Below are 17,601 nucleotides of genomic sequence, written 5' to 3'. Positions count from 1 at the left end.
TAAGCATCTTCTTGCTTTCCACCGTTGAAGAGCAATTCAGCGATGGCGATTGCATCTTTCAACATGATCGAGCATCTGTTCATAATGCACAGCCTGTGGCAGAGTCATTACATGACAATAACATCCCTGTGATGGACTGGCCTGCACGGAGTCCTGACCTGGATCCTACAGAACACCTTTGGGATGTTTTGGAACGCCAGCTTCATGCCAGGCCTCACCGACTGACATCGATACCTGTCCTCAATGCAGCAGTCTATGAAGAATGGGCTGCCATTCCCCAAGAAACCTTGCAGCACCTGATTGAATGTATGCCTGCGAGAGTGGAAGCAGTCATTAAGGCTAAGGGTGGACCAACACCATATTGAATTCCAGCATTACCAATGTAGGGCACCACAAACTTGTAAGTCATTTTCAGCCAGTGTCCAGATACTTTTGATCACATGGAGTTATTGTCTGGGTTCTTGGAGCCAGAACCATGTACAGTGATTTGAGGTACATTATAGTGAACTCACATTGATGTCTTGGTGACCAAATTCACCTAATGTAAATCGTACGGAACCCAATTGGGTCACTATTGGAGACCATCACCACTTATGCTGGTCAGCAGCCCATTGTTTACATAAATTATATGACTTGTGCATAGACATCTAATGCCATGTCCCTCCTCAAACCTACCAACAAACTGTTGGATCCCCAATATGCAGAATCAATTATGTATTTCGTTCCAAATGTGGACCAGTAGGATACCAAGCAAGTGATCATGGTGTTGTGACTCATCAGTGTATAATGTCCTTATGTGATCAGAGAATGTTACGGACTGATGTTTTGTATCATTTTATTGACAGTATTGGTGTGTGTACTTGAAGGAACTATTGAGACACTTCATCTCTTGTCATTTATTTTCCCCAATACAAAAGTGTAGTATCTGTTTACATGTGCTGTTAAAAGAGCAGTAAAACATCCATCATTGTCTCTGGTTCACACTGTTTGGTAATATTCTAGACTGTGTGTAACACTGCAGAGTATGTGAAGAATATCCTAACCAGTAAAACTTCTTATAATGTCTGTCATGAGTCTTCAGAAGTTACAAGTTACCTGTTTTGTTGGTTGTGGAAGCAAGTGTATTTCTATGTCTGGTGATAACAGACTACTAGTTTTCTCATTTTTTATTACGGGGTGATTTGTTGTTGTGAAGTAACCACATATCTACTTCAAATTCTTATTGTATCTTTTATATTTTCAGGACTAATAGAACACATAATGATGTAGACTCTTTTTGCTGCTTTTCACAAATTTTGGCGATACGTTTGACATCATTAGAATTTTGTAATCATTAGAATTTTGTAATCATCTTGGACTGATTTTCAGGAAGGGAAGTCAGTGTCTTGCATTGTTCTATCCTGTACACCACAAATGTAGCCAAATGATACATAACTGCACTCGCCCATCAAAGTAAATCATTATCTATAATTATATTCCTAACACACTTTCAAAAAGGTAAAGATGGAAATAACAGTAAAACTTTTGTATAGTACATTTCATTCAAGAACTATGATGCAGCTCACTTTCCTCTCCTGTTCAAATTTTGTCATCTCAAGAGTAGTGCTTCCACATATAATTCTCAATTAATTAAGTTCTGTCTGTTCTTAAAAATGTTTCTTCTGCAGCTCCCTCTAGTGCCACGCAAGTTATTCCCTGATGTCTTAACACAGATCCCATCACCTTGCCCCTTCTTGAATTTAATGTTTTCCACATATTCCTTTCCTTGCTGATTCTGCAGAAAATCTCTTTCATTTTTTATTTTATCAGTACACTTAATATGCAGCACCCTCCTGTAAAAACACATCTCAAACTATTCATTTATGGTTTCCCTACAGTTCACAGTTCCCTCCTATACAATTGCCCTCCGGATGTGCACTTTCAGAAATTTCTTTCACAAATGAAGGCTGATGTTTGATGCTTGATGTAGACTTCTTCTAGTGGAGAATGCTCTCTTTGCATGCACTGGTCTGCTCCTTACATTGCCTTCGCTTTGTCTGCCATGTATTATTGTGCTTCGAAGTTAGCAAAATTCTTTCACTTCATCTGCTGCATGGTCCCCAATTTCAGTGCTAAGTTTGTTGATAATAGCATTTCTATTGCTCCTTAATGCTTTTATGTTTCTTTGGTTTACTCTTAGTCAATCCTCTCTTCTCATTAAACTGTTAATTCCTTTCAAAAGGTCCTGTAATTCTTCCTCACATCCACAGATGATAGCAGTGTCATCAGTGAATCTTATTGTTTATATACATTCATCCTGGATGATGCTGTATCACTTAAAAGCAGGGGCCAGTTAAGTGTCTCACGCACTACATTAAAATACACTAAACCACACAAATCTTCATGTGCTGTTTCAGAAACATGTCAAAAATATGCTGAGGTTTCCATTTTCCTGGATGTTATGCACTTAGAAACAACAGGGGAAAAGTGCATAGGGATATCTTGCAGAAGTTAAATGTTTTTATAATATTCTTGAGCAGTTGTGTTACAGTCCTCGTCTGCAGGCAATGTCTACCTGTATCTCAGCATTAAACAAGAGCATATTGGTTACATACAGGCCACCTAAGATGCATGTGTCAACCATGTATGTCACATCTCTAACACACAATTTAAGAAGTGAGGGTAACAACTCATTAGATAGTTGAAGTAGATGTAGATGTCCATTTGGGATGGGATATCACTAGGAAAGGGGAAAAGGAATGCAAATAACAAAAGGGACAGGTAAGTACGGGTAAACAGCATAAAGGAATATTGAAGGTGAAACTGGATGGTATTTGATGAGGAAAAAGAGACAAACATGAAGTGAACACATGAAATACCCCCATCAGTCCAAAAAGTTTCATGACTGGATTAATGAAAAATAAAAAAGTTAAGATGCTGGTTTTAATGTATTGGGTGTTTTACATAGTATCAGTCCACTGGATGGAAAGAGTGAGTAATAAAAGAGTATTGGAAAGGGTTGGTGAAAGATGATGTCTACTGAAGGCTGTAAGAGAAAGGAAAAAGAACTGGTTGGAACATTCATTGAGAGTGAGTGATTTCTAGCTGATGCTTTGGAAGGATTGGTTTGTGGGAGAAGACTGAGAGGAAGAAGGAGATACAAGATGATAGACAACATAAAGGGAAGAGAAAATTATGCAGACCTGAAGAGGCTGGCAGAAGACCAGACAACCTGGAGAATTACCATGGGAAAACTGCCTTTTGGGAGAACACATGATGATGATGATGATGAGTCCACTTGGGTATACAACACACAAAACTTTGACACAGTAATGTGAATTTGCAGAAAATTCCTTCTTTGGGATTTTGCTTAGCTTGCATGTCATGTTCACACCTTCTTTGATCTTGGTGTTGTTGTTTTGTTGTACATTCATACCAATAACACCAAGTTTCGTGCTCTGTGTAGATTTTTCCCATGAAAAAATATAATGCTTTTTTCATTTCAGTCAAGTTCCAGCAGGTGTCCATGCTATGTGTTTTTGTTTGGGCTCAAGGTGTGCAGGACAAATTTTTCTCTTCTTCAAAACAGTTCTGGAGACTGTCTTGTTAATTTAGAGAAGTTCAGTTTGGTGTTCCATTGCAATTTGTGACTCAACAGTGTTGACACACTAAAGCCACATGCCTAGTACTTAACATTGCCTGTTCCCATTTGTTGTTTACAGTTGTTGATTCAGTTGTCACTGCACTGATGTTGTTTACATGCCAGGAATAAAATCAGTCGTGGAACTTATTGGATGGACAGTGTAGATGTGGGACATGGAGCAGTGAATATGTTAGATGGCTGCAGAAGGATCTGTGGATAACAATTCGAGTCTTTGTTACATGAGAATATCGGAGAAATTTACACTGTGGATTGTAAAATGGATCTGTGGTGTAAGAATATTCGTTGGCAAGTTTTCACTTGCTAAGGATGTACCATATGCAGGGGCCTATTGCAGTCTCTGATGCAGGGTAGTATACAGATCTAGAACACCAATTGGACTTGAGACATGCAAAACTTAAGCTCAACAGTTTTCTTTGTTAAAATTGTGATTTGTTCAAGCAACAGTAGGTCTATTTCGTATAGAACTGGAAATCCCAGAAAAAAGCATTTTCTTTCTCTAAGGTATCAGGCCAGACTGTAGCGTATTATGTTACAATCAATCGAGAAAAAAGAAGTATATGATTGCAACAAAATAACGATTTCGGAAGAATTTAACGAGAAAGAAGAAATGATCATTGTTGTTGGCACTGGATCTTGATAAAGGTAAAAGCCCAATTGAGATCAACAAAACTATTGTCCAGTGCCTAGGGACTGGACAATCTGTCAAAGACAAAATCAAGCACCACATTGCCTGTCTCAAAAGCAGCGAAGTGCCTCAGGAGACTCAGTCATTACAAAACAGTGGAATTTTGCCTCTGAAGAATCAATAGAAATCTTGCAACAGCAGCTAAAAGAAATTAGATTGAGGAAACCCCACCGATAGCCTGGAAAATAGCCCATTCGATTCATTGCATTAGGAAGGCAGCATGGAAAACATAAACAACTACATAGAAATAGCCCTGCTACCAGAAACCTACAAAATTCTCTCACTTCCCATCCTGGAGTCCTTAGAAGCCAAGGTCAAACGTCAAATGTGGAAATACTAAGGAGGTTTCAGCAATCCACCTTACATAAAATGGTATACTTGTGCTATAAGTTACTGGTCGTCTAAGGGGAAAGACAATATTAAAATAATGGTCCACAGTATCAGTAAGTATTTTTGCTTTCTTATTAGTATCATCCTCATTGAATGCATCCTTCCAGGATTCATGATCTAGTATAAATCTAATAAATTCTAAATTTTTGGAATCATTAATTAAAAGCCTGTATGTAGTTTTTGGCTTGTCAGAGGAGACACAGCAGGACAACTATAATTTTATCAAGATCACCTAGTGACCAAACAACCCAGTCAACATATTTTCAACATTTAATAATGGAGTGAAAGAATTATAAAAATGGTGTCAATAAGGTTACTGGAGATAGCAGTTATTCTAGAGGGTTTACTGACAATACCTTCCATATTAAATGTAGCCACAAGGTCTAGTGAATTTAGTAATAAATGGAAAAATTAAAAGTAAATAGTTTTGTTTCCTTCTGAACTGTGCACATGCAGGACATGTTTCAGATTTCTTAAAAACTCTGAAAGAGTGCCATCAAGAAATATGTATGCATAAATAATGATTTCTTTATTATGAAGATATGATCGGTTTTGTTTAATTTGTGGAAATTAGCCCTGTTTTTGACAAGAGGTAGGAAGACACCACCTCTTTTACGTAACTGACTATATCTATTGCCAGTTGTAAATCTGATAACTTAGAAATTAGCAGTTCTTCATCCTTGATCCATTCCTCACTGATAGGGATCAGATGTACATTACAAATAACAGTTGATCAGAAGACTTCTAATAAAAATTTCTTTCTTACAGACTGAATATTCTGATAGTAAATATTTTTTAAATCGTTTTGTTGCTCCATGTTCTTTAGGGATTTTTCATCACTGCATTTTCTGTTACTGCACTAGGTATGACAATGGTAGTCACTTGAAGATCTTTCTTAACATCGTGCAAAAGTTTATTAATTTTCTACCTTGACTGTCTGCTAGGAAGAGGATGCCAACCATTTTGTTTATTGATTTCTGCTTTATAGTCTGATAAACATTTATATCCATGTCACCAAAACTTTTATGAAGTTCATTGTTTTCTGTGCATTAATTATTACTGTCAGTTGAAGGTGGGACATCAACATTTTTTTCTACAACTGGGACATGTTTTGCAAAATATGATAGCAATTTAGATCCAGAAATTCCGCCTCTGTAATTTACCTTCTCATACACAGACATTTTATTCTTTTGTCCTTAATTATGGCACATGATTTGTGAAGCTCCATTCTTAACTTCAGATTTTCATTTTGTCAATTGATAACACAATTCCTTAAGCCATTCACCAGTTTCTGTAAGCTTCATAAGCACTCATTAAGCTTTGACATTTCACTATCATAATTAGTTGAAACATACAGCTGTGTTTTTCCTGCAGAAACTTTACTCACTATAATATTTACAGCCATTGTGCCAAAGTTATAAATGAGTTACTGAGTTGGTGCAACAGTTTTATTACATCAGGACACATTTGTCTTCAGTCTGATGAAAAATATAAAGTATTTTCAGTTGTAAAGTTATTATACACCTACATCTATATCTGCACTGATACTCTTCAAACTGTTGTATGGTCAGTTGCAGTGGGTACATAATGTACAAGCCGTTAGAAATGTGTATGAGGAATTGAGTTGACATTCAGTGTCAGAGGAAATGAAACGACAGTTTTAGACAAAAAAAGACACTGTTGGTTGACATTGTTAATATTGCACATAGAGGTCATAAGACATCGACCTGTTAATTCCAAGAATCTTTGTTGATAAATGCAAATGTGTTTTCTCTTGAGCCATTTCTGTTACTAAGAATTTTAATTTCTTAAAACACAATACCTCTTTACACAGCATTACATTCTTTTGATTCTCAATACTGATCATTCTTTTCCAGCTATCGACACATATTACAAACAAGTTATCAATATTCAATATTCCATCAGTCATTCACCATGTCATTGAGTTTGGAGAACTGGCATACATCAAATGACTGGGAAGGTAATCCTGAGGACAGAGGTCTGAAACTAATGATAACTGATGGTGGATCAACTGCAACTTTAGTGGAACTGTTCTGTAAAGGAGTGGTAAGAAAGTTTTTGTAAAAAATGAAACTATCAATGCTACAGTATGCCCCTGATTCTGCTTCATCCAGGTATTAAAAAGAAATATGAAGTAATACATTATCATGTGGCTAAACGGAATATGAACTATACCAAACATTTAAGAACATAATTTCGGCAGATCCATAGATCACTGTTTCATAAAATAATTATATCTTGAGTACCTAATACCCCACAAAGGGGGAAAATACTTTCTTTCTTTAGCATTTCAAAATGTGTTGGGAAATATGTTATTTCAGTTGTAAGTTGTATACATATGTTCAGTTCTTGTCTTCACTGATAGGCTCTGCTGCTTTCCTTTCCAATAATATCAGCTGAGAATTTCATGAGAGTTATATGTGCCAGGGCAGGAAAAATAGTAGCTGAATGTGGATTCTGGGAAAGGATTGAAAGAAGAAACAACCTGGTAGAATTTTGCACAGAGCATCATTTAATCATCGCTAACACTTGATTTAAAAATCATAAAAGAAGGTTGTGTACATGGAAGAGCCCTGGAGACACCAGAAGGTTTCAGATTCATTATATAATGGTAAGACAGAGACTTAGGAGCCAGATTTTAAATTGTCAGACATTTCCAGGTACAGATATGTACTCTGACCACAACTTGATGGTTTTGAACTTTTGATTAAAACTTAAGGAATTGGAAAAAGATAGGAAATTAAGGAGATGGGACCTGGATAAGTTGAAAGAACCAGAGGTTGTTGAGAGTTTCAGAGGGATTAATAGACAACGGTTGACTAGAACAAAGAACAGGGGAAAGGAACACAGTAGAAGACAAATGGGTAGCTTTAAGAGATGAAATAGCGAATACAGCAGAGGATCAGATAGTTAAAAAGACAAAGCCTAGTAGAAGTCCTTCAATAACACAGGTGATATTGAATTTAATTGATGAAGGAAGAAAATATAAAAATGCACCAAATGCAGCATGTGAAAGGGAGTACAAATGTTTAAAAAATGAAATATAAAGTGCAAAATGGCTTAGCAGGAATGACTAGAGGACAAATGTAAGGATTTAGAAGATTATTTCACTAGGGGCAAGGTAGACGCCACCTACAGGAAAATTAAAGAAACCTATATGAAAAAGGGAAGCAGCTGTATGAATATCAAGAGCTCAGATGGGAAACAAAAGAAGGAAAAACTGAAAGGTGGATGGAATATATAAAGGGTCTAAACTAGAAGGCTAGATTATAGAAAGGGAATTGGAGGTAGATGAAGATGAGGTGGGAGATATGCTAGTACGAGAAGAATTTGATAGAGCTCTGAAAGATACAAGGCCCCAAGAGTTGACAATATTCCATTAGAGCTCTACTGATAGCCGTGGGAGAGCCATTCATGACAAAACTCTTCCATCTTCTGTGCTAGATGTATGAGACAGGCAAAATACCCTCAAACTTGAAGAAGAATGTAATAATTCCAGTTCCAAAGAAAACAGTTGCTGGCAGATGTGAAAATTACCAAACCATCAGTTTAACAAATCATTGTTCCAAAATACTGACATGAATTCCTTACAGAAGAATGGAAAAACTAGTAGAAGCCAACCTCAGCGAAGATCAGTTTGGATTTCAGAGGAATGTTGGAAGACGTAAGGCAATGCAGGCACTATTACTTACCTTAGAAGATAGGTTAAGGAAAGGCAAACCTACATTTATAGCATTTATAGACTTAGAAAAACCTTTGACAGTGTTCATTGGAATATTCTCTTTGAAAGTCTTAAGGTAGCAAGGATAAAATACAGGGTGTAAAAGGCTATTTACAACTTGTACAGAAATCAGATGGTAGTTACAATAGTTGAGGGGCATGAAAAGGAAGCAGTGGTTGAGAATGGAGTGAGACAAGGTTGTAAAATATCCACAATGTTATTCAATGTGTACATTGAACAAGCAGTAAAGGAAACCAAAGAAAAATTTGGAGTAGGAATTAAAGTTCAGGGAAAAGAAATAAAAACCCTTAGGTTTGCTGATGTTACAGCAATTCTGTCAGAGACAGCAAAGGACTTGGAAGAGCAGTTGAATGAAATGGACATTGTCTTGAAAGGTGGCTATAAGATAAACATAAACAAAAGCAGGACAAGGATAATGGAGTGTAGTTGAATTAACTCAGGTGATGCTAAGGGAATTAGATTAGGAAGCCAGGCACTTAAAAATTAGTAGATGAGTTTTGCTATTTGTGCAGCAAAATAACTGATGTTCAAATTACAGAGGATATAAACTGTGGATTGACAATGGCAAGAAAAGCATTTGCCAAGAAGAGAAATGTGTTAACATTGAGTATAGATTTAAGTGTTAGGAAGTTTCTTCTGAAAGTATTTGTGTGGAGTGTAGTCATGTACGGAAGTGAATCATGGACAGTAAACATTTAATAAGAGAAGAGAAGCTTTTGAAATATAGTGTGACAGAAGAATGCTGGCAATTAGATGGGTAGATCACACAACTAATGAGGAGGTACTGAACAAAATTGAAAGGACAAGAAATTTGTGCCACAACTTGACTAAAAGAAGGAACTGGTTGATAGGACACATTCTTAGACCTCAAGGGATCACCAGTTTAATATTGAAGTGAAGAGAGTGTACTGGGGGGGAGGGGGGGGGGGGGTATCGTAGAGGGGGACCAAGAATGATTACAGCAAGCAGTTCCAGAAAGAGATTAAGAAGCTCAGACAGGATAGAGGAGCATGGAGAGCAACATCAAACAAGTCTCAGGACTGAAGGCCACAACAACAACACGGCAGGTTTCTGTGTAGGTTCTCATTTCTGACTTTTATGTATTAGTATCAAATCAACTATGCAATGCAATGGACACAGTGCTTAAAAAGACAGAAGAAAATCTGTTTACAGAAAATCAATTAATTACTTTAGGGAAAATATAATTTGCATTCCCATGTATTATTGTATCTCTGGTGGACTGGCTCAACAGAGAATTACTTCTGTTTCGTTGGTATTATGTATAATAACAATGTTAATATAACCAACTTCAAACTCTATGGTAGGACATCAGTGATCTTATTTATTTATTCAGTGTTCCTTAGATCCAGGTAAGGAGTCAATCAAAAGGATATGAAATGTGTAAAACTGTTCATAGTTCAAGTAAAACTTACATAAATACAATAAAAGATATATACAATGTAAATAACATATCAGTTAAAGAACCTTTTGTATACAATTAACAAAAAATTGTGTTACACAATCTAAGGATGAGTAAAATAAACAGGAAGCAAAGTTAAGTTAAATATTGCAGTAAATAAACACATTAATACCAAAAACCAAATTTTCACATGTCTGTTATAGCACTCAAAATAAATTTAATTAAATCTAGTTATTAAAAAAATCATGAAAGCATGGAAGAGACCTGGAGTCACCAGAAGGTTTCAGAATGATTATGTCATGGTAAAATAGAGATTTCAGAATCAGATTAAAGTTGTAAAACATTTCCAGATGTGAACTCAGATCACAGTTTATCATTTATGAACCATAGATTAAAACTGAAGAAATTGCAAAAAGTGTAGAAAGTTAAGGAGATGGGAATTGGTTAAGTTGAAGAAACCAGAGGTTGTTGAGAGTTTCAGCAGGAGCAGTAGGCAATGGTTGACTAAAACAGGGAAACAAATATAATATAAGAAAATGGGTAGCTTTGAAAAATGAATTAGTGAAGGTGGCAAAAGATCAAATAAGTACACACACACACACACACACACACACACACACACACACACACACACACACACACAGAGTAGAGTTGCATTTGAATGTGTGTGTGTGTGTGTGTGTGTGTGTGTGTGTGTGTGTGTGTGTGTGTGTGTGTGTGTGGTGAGTAGCGACTATTCTTTTCATAATATTGTTGCTTTCCACCCTAAATTTTCCATTATTTGATTTGAATATAAGAGGAGATATTGAATCTATTTGATGAAAGCAGAAAATATAAAAATGCAGCAAATGCAGTAGGTAAATGGGAATCAAACATCTACAAATTCAGATTGACAGGAAGTACAAAACAGCTAGGTAGGAATGGTGAGACGACTAATGTAAGGATATAGAAGGATGTATAACTAGTTCAAAAATTACTGCCTATAAGAAAATTAAAGAGACCTTTGGATAAAAGAGAGACAGCTGTATAAAAATCAATAGCTCAGATTTAACACCAGTAGTAAGCAAAGAGGAAAAGCTGAAAGGTGGAAGTATAATATAGAGGGGCTGTACAAGGGAAATGAAACTGAAGGCAATGTTATAGAAAGGGAAGAGGAAGTAAATGAAGATGATATGGGAGATATGATGCTGCAAGAAGAATTTAACAGAGCAATTGAAGACCTAAGTTGAACAAGGCTCCTTTAAGATGACATTCCATCAGGACAAAGCTACTCCATATGGTATCCAAGATGTTATGAGACAGACTAAATACCCTCAGACTTGGGGTGCAGACAGATGTGAATATTGCCGAACTATCCATTTAATTTGTCATGTTTGCAAAATAATTACACGAATTGTTTAGGGCAGAATGGGAAAACTTGTAGAAGCCTACCTTTGGGAAGATCAGTTTGGATTCCTGAGAAATGTAGGAACTTGCAAGGTACTACTGACCATATGACTTATCTTAGAAGACAATTTAAGGAAAGGCTTTTAACAATGTCGACTGGAATACACTCTTTGAAATGCTGAAGGTAGCAGGAGTAAAATACAGGAAGCAAAAGACTATTTACTACTTATGCAGAAACCAGGCAGCAAGTATAATAGTCGAGTTGCTTGAAAGTGAAGTTGTGGTTGAGAAGTGAGAGAGACAGGGTTGAAGCCCAATGCCAATAGTATTCAATCTGTGCCTTGAATAAGCAGTACAGGAAACCAAAGAAAAATTTGGAGTAGGAATTAAATTTCAGGAAAAAGAAATTAGGTTTACCGATGACATTGCAATTCTGTCAGAGACAGGAAAGACCTTGGAAGGGCAGTTGAATAGAATGGACAGTGTCTTGAAAGGAAGGTATAATATGAGCATCAGCAAAAGCAAAACAAGAGTAAGGGAATGTAACTGAATTAAATTAGGTGATACTGGGGGAATCAGATTAGGTAATAGGATACTAAAAGTAGTGGATGAGTTTTGCTATTTGGGGAGCAAAGTAACTGTTGATGGCTGAAAATAAAGATATAAAATGTAGTGTCAGTGGCAGGAAAAGCATTTCTGAAGAAGAGAAATTTGTTAACACTGAATATAAAGGGTGTTTATAAATAAATATTGGGTTTTTAATGGTTTATAATATTCATTATATTAAATTTACAGTTATAAATGAGATGTCAAATGAAAGAGCAACTCTCACAGTTTTACCAAGAACCTTATAAATCTTCAATGTGAGCACCATTTGTCACATGACACACATCAAGTCTATAGCCGAAATCTTCCCAAATGTTGATAAGCGTGTCTTCAGTTAATGTAGCAACAGCTGCTTCAATCCGGTTTCTAAATTCAGGGAAGTCTGCTGGTAGCAGAGGCACATACGCACAATCCTTGATGAAGCCCCAAAGGAAACAATCCCATGGTGTTAGGTTGGGTGAACATGGAGGCCATGCAAAGCAAGCCCTGTCATTGGGCCCCTTGTGGCCTATCGAGCGCTTGGGTGCAGTGAAGTTCAACCAGTCACGTACTTCACTATGCCAGTGAGGTGGCGCACCATGCGCACTGGTGCCAAATACAACTGTTTGAGTTGCTCTTTCATTTTACATAACATTTATAACTGTAAGTTTAATGTTGTTGTTGTTGTTGTTGTTGTTGTTGTGGTCTTCAGTCCTGAGACAGGTTTGATGCAGCTCTCCATGCTACTCTATCCTGTGCAAGCTGCTTCATCTCCCAGTACCTACTGCAACCTACATCCTTCTGAATCTGCTTAGTGTACTCATCTCTCGGTCTCCCTCTACGATTTTTACCCTCCACGCTGCCCTCCAATGCTAAATTTGTGATCCCTTGATGCCTCAAAACATGTCCTACCAACCGATCCCTTCTTCTAGTCAAGTTGTGCCACAAACTTCTCCCCAATCCTATTCAATACCTCCTCATTAGTTACGTGATCTATCCACCTTATCTTCAGTATTCTTCTGTAGCACCACATTTCGAAAGCTTCTATTCTCTTCTTGTCCAAACTAGTTATCGTCCATGTTTCACTTCCATACATGGCTACACTCCAAACAAATACTTTCAGAAACGACTTCCTGATACATAAATCTATATTTGATGTTAACAAATTTCTCTTCTTCAGAAACGCTTTCCTTGCCATTGCCAGTCTACATTTTATATCCTCTCTACTTCGACCATCATCAGTTATTTTACTTCCTAAATAGCAAAACTCCTTTACTACTTTAAGTGTCTCATTTCCTAATCTAATTCCCTCAGCATCACCCGATTTAATTTGACTACATTCCATTATCCTCGTTTTGCTTTTGTTAATGTTCATCTTATATCCTCCTTTCAAGACACTGTCCATTCCGTTCAACTGCTCTTCCAAGTCCTTTGCCGTCTCTGACAGAATTACAATGTCATCGGCGAACCTCAAAGTTTTTACTTCGTCTCCATGAATTTTAATACCTACTCCAAATTTTTCTTTTGTTTCCTTTACTGATTGCTCAATATACAGATTGAATAACATTGGGGAGAGGCTACAACCCTGTCTCACTCCTTTTCCAACCACTGCTTCCCTTTCATGCCCCTCGACTCTTATTACTGCCATCTGGTTTCTGTACAAATTATAAATAGCCTTTCGCTCCCTGTATTTTACCCCTGCCACCTTTAGAATTTGAAAAAGAGTATTCCAGTCAACATTGTCAAAAGCTTTCTCTAAGTCTACAAATGCTAGAAACGTAGGTTTGCCTTTTCTTAATCTTTCTTCTAAGATAAGTCGTAAGGTCAGTATTGCCTCACGTGTTCCAACATTTCGACGGAATCCAAACTGATCCTCCCCGAGGTCCGCATCTACCAGTTTTTCCATTCGTCTGTAAAGAATTCGCGTTAGTATTTTGCAGACCTGGCTTATTAAACTGATAGTTCGGTAATTTTCACATCTGTCAGCACCTGCTTTCTTTGGGATTGGAATTATTATATTCTTCTTGAAGTCTGAGGGTATTTCGCCTGTCTCATACATCTTGCTCACCAGCTGGTAGAGTTTTGTCATGACTGGCTCTCCCAAGGCCGTCAGTAGTTCTAATGGGATGTTGTCTACTCCGGGGGCCTTGTTTCGACTCAGGTCTTTCAGTGCTCTGTCAAACTCTTCACGCAGTATTGTATCTCCCATTTCGTCTTCATCTACATCCTCTTCTATTTCCATAATATTGTCCTCAAGTACATCGCCCTTGTATAAACCTTCTATATACTCCTTCCACCTTTCTGCCTTCCCTTCTTTGCTTAGAACTGGGCTGCCATCTGAGCTCTTGATATTCATACACGTGGTTCTCTTCTCTCCAAAGGTCTCTTTAATTTTCCTGTAGGCAGTATCTATCTTACCCCTAGTGAGATAAGCTTCTACATCCTTACATTTGTCCTCTAGCCATCCCTGTTTAGCCATTTTGCACTTCCTGTCGATCTCATTTTTGAGACGTTTGTATTCCTTTTTGCCTGCTTCATTTACTGCATTTTTATATTTTCTCCTTTCATCAATTAAATTCAATATTTCTTCTGTTACCCAAGGATTTCTAGCAGCCCTCGTCTTTGTACCTACTTTATCCTCTGCTGCCTTCACTACTACATCCCTCATAGCTACCCATTCTTCTTCTACTGTATTTCTTTCCCCTATTCCTGTCAATTGTTCCCTTATGCTCTCTCTGAAACTCTGTACAACCTCTGGTTCTTTCAGTTTATCCAGGTCCCATCTCTTTAATTTCTCACATTTTTGCAGTTTCTTCAGTTTTAATCTACAGGTCATAACCAATAGATTGTGGTCAGAGTCCACATCTGCCCCTGGAAATGTCTTACAACTTAAAACCTGGTTCCTAAATCTCTGTCTTACCATTATATAATCTATCTGATACCTTTTAGTATCTCCAGGGTTCTTCCACGTATACAACCTTCTTTCATGATTCTTAAACCAAGTGTTAGCTATGATTAAGTTGTGCTCTGTGCAAAATTCTACTAGGCGGCTTCCTCTTTCATTTCTTAGCCCCAATCCATATTCACCTACTATGTTTCCTTCTCTCCCTTTTCCTACACTCGAATTCCAGTCACCCATTACTATTAAATTTTCGTCTCCCTTCACTATCTGAATAATTTCTTTTATTTCATCATACATTTCTTCAATTTCTTCATCATCTGCAGAGCTAGTTGGCATATAAACTTGTACTACTGTAGTAGGTGTGGGCTTCGTATCTATCTTGGCCACAATAATGCGTTCACTATGCTGTTTGTAGTAGCTTACCCGCATTCCTATTTTCCTATTCATTATTAAACCTACTCCTGCATTACCCCTATTTGATTTTGTGTTTATAACCCTGTAGTCACCTGACCAGAAGTCTTGTTCCTCCTGCCACCGAACTTCACTAATTCCCACTATATCTAACTTTAACCTATCCATTTCCCTTTTTAAATTTTCTAACCTACCTGCCCGATTAAGGGATCTGACATTCCACGCTCCGATCCGTAGAACGCCAGTTTTCTTTCTCCTGATAACGACATCCTCCTGAGTAGTCCCCGCCCGGAGATCCGAATGGGGGACTATTTTACCTCCGGAATATTTTACCCAAGAGGATGCCATCATCATTTAATCATACAGTAAAGCTGCATGTCCTCGGGAAAAATTACGGCTGTAGTTTCCCCTTGCTTTCAGCCATTCGCAGTACCAGCACAGCAAGGCCGTTTTGGTTAATGTTGCAAGGCCAGATCAGTCAATCATCCAGACTGTTGCCCCTGCAACTACTGAAAAGGCTGCTGCCCCTCTTCAGGAACCACACGTTTGTCTGGCCTCTCAACAGATACCCCTCCGTTGTGGTTGCACCTACGGTACGGCCATCTGTATCGCTGAGGCACGCAAGCCTCCCCACCAACGGCAAGGTCCATGGTTCATGGGGGGGGATAAGCATTAAAACCCCGATATTCGCTCATAAACACCCTGTATAAGGGCATGCTGAAAAGCTATGCCTCTGCATTTTTTATGTGAAAATGCTTAAAACTTCTTTAAATGAAACAAACTTTATTAACATACTACATCTTTATTCTTCATGTCTATGTATTGATTTCTCACCCTGTCAATGGACACATTCTCCCAGCAACAGCCCAGTTTGTTATAGCATCACTGTAGAACGTTTGACTTTGTTGATGGAGCCACAACCTCACCTCTGCTTGTACTGCTTCATCATTATCATAATGAAGTCCTAAAAGGTGTTCCTTAAGTTATGGAAACAGGTGAAAATCAGATGATGGCTGATGGTGAACCCCAGGCATCACGTTGCTGCAGATGTTGCAGCGCTTGTGTGTATGTGGTCTGGCATTGTCATGCTGAAAGGAAGGGTGCTGCGTGTGTGGATGAACTGTTCGTATTCATGCTTTCAGTTTTCCAAGGGACTACAGCACACTGTTTCTTACACACCGACATAGTTACATAATACATGGTCGTGCTACATACTACAGTTTGGAGCCCTCTAGCAGCAGGTGGTTGCACTTGTGTCAGTGAAGCAGAAAAGTAAATAAACTAATGTGCATGACATGCACAATATTAAGATTGGAACATAAAAATTTGGAGGGATTACTTTCCAGCACACCCCCATAGATGTAAGTGATAGGAAGTCTTTGCTGAAGGAATTTGTCTGTAGTTTAGCCATATATGGAAATGAAATGTGGATGATAAACAGTTTAGACAAGAAGAGAATAGAAGCTATTTGAGATGTGGATCTACAGAAGAATGGTGGAGATAAGGTCATTAGATCATGTAACTAGTTAGGGTACACTGAATATAATTGAGGAGAAAAGAAATGTATGATACAAATTTACTAAAAGGAGGGATTGGTCAATATGACACATTCCGAGACCTCAAAAGAGCACCAATTTAGTATTGGAGGGAAGTGTGAGGGTTAAAACTTGTAGATAAAATAGAAAGAAACTTCCACATGGGAAAAATATATCAAAGCGAAGATTCCAAGACTTACCAAGCGGGAAAGCGCCGGTAGACAGGCACAATAAAATAACACACAAACACGGAGTCTTGCTCAGGACAGAGTAGTATGAGAGCTGTATCAAACCAGTCTTCAGACTGAATACCACAACAACATTCTTTTATCAAATCGATTGAAGGTTTGGGCTATTTGTTATATTTTACACAGTAAAGCCACCACACTGAGAATTCTGATTTCTTTCCATTAAATTTGTCTAATTCTGTTCACCTATTTGGATGGATCTAATTGACATTGTGGCATTTAACGATTAATAAAAATATCACCTATTAACCATTATTAATGTGCCTTCCACTTACATAACAGTATCATCTAGCCATTTTATTACACAATAGCATTTCAGTGCCATTTTTCTTATTATCTTTATTAAAGAATGGAAAATCCAGGATGGAATGTAACAATATTATGAAAATGAAAAGGGAAGGTGCTACTCACCATATACTAGAGATGAAACACACAGAAGCACGTGTGCCCACACACACACACACACACACACACACACACACACACACACACACACACAGTCACATGTGTGTGTGTGTGTGTGTGTGTGTGTGTGTGTGGGGTCTGTTTTTGACAAAGGCCTAGTTGGCCGAAAGCATATTTGTGACAGTCTTTTTGTTGTGCCCATCTGCGACTCAGCATCTTCACTATATG

The 17,601-nt window shown here is 37.7% G+C and overlaps 1 protein-coding gene across 1 annotated transcript in view; it reads left to right on the top strand.

Moving 5' to 3' along the window:
* Positions 1-17,601, top strand: part of LOC126337063 (general transcription factor 3C polypeptide 1) — a 333,645-nt gene that overhangs the window by 248,517 nt on the left and 67,527 nt on the right. Inside the window, exon 26 of the mRNA XM_050001392.1 lies at positions 6,596-6,785. Coding sequence (XP_049857349.1) covers positions 6,596-6,785 — 190 coding nt within the window. The remainder of the gene's footprint in view (positions 1-6,595; positions 6,786-17,601) is intronic.

Source organism: Schistocerca gregaria, chromosome 2 (assembly GCF_023897955.1).
Source record: "Schistocerca gregaria isolate iqSchGreg1 chromosome 2, iqSchGreg1.2, whole genome shotgun sequence".
NCBI lineage: Eukaryota > Metazoa > Arthropoda > Insecta > Orthoptera > Acrididae > Schistocerca > Schistocerca gregaria.
Note: the sequence above shows the minus strand (reverse complement) of the source record. Positions and strands in the feature narration are given on the sequence as shown.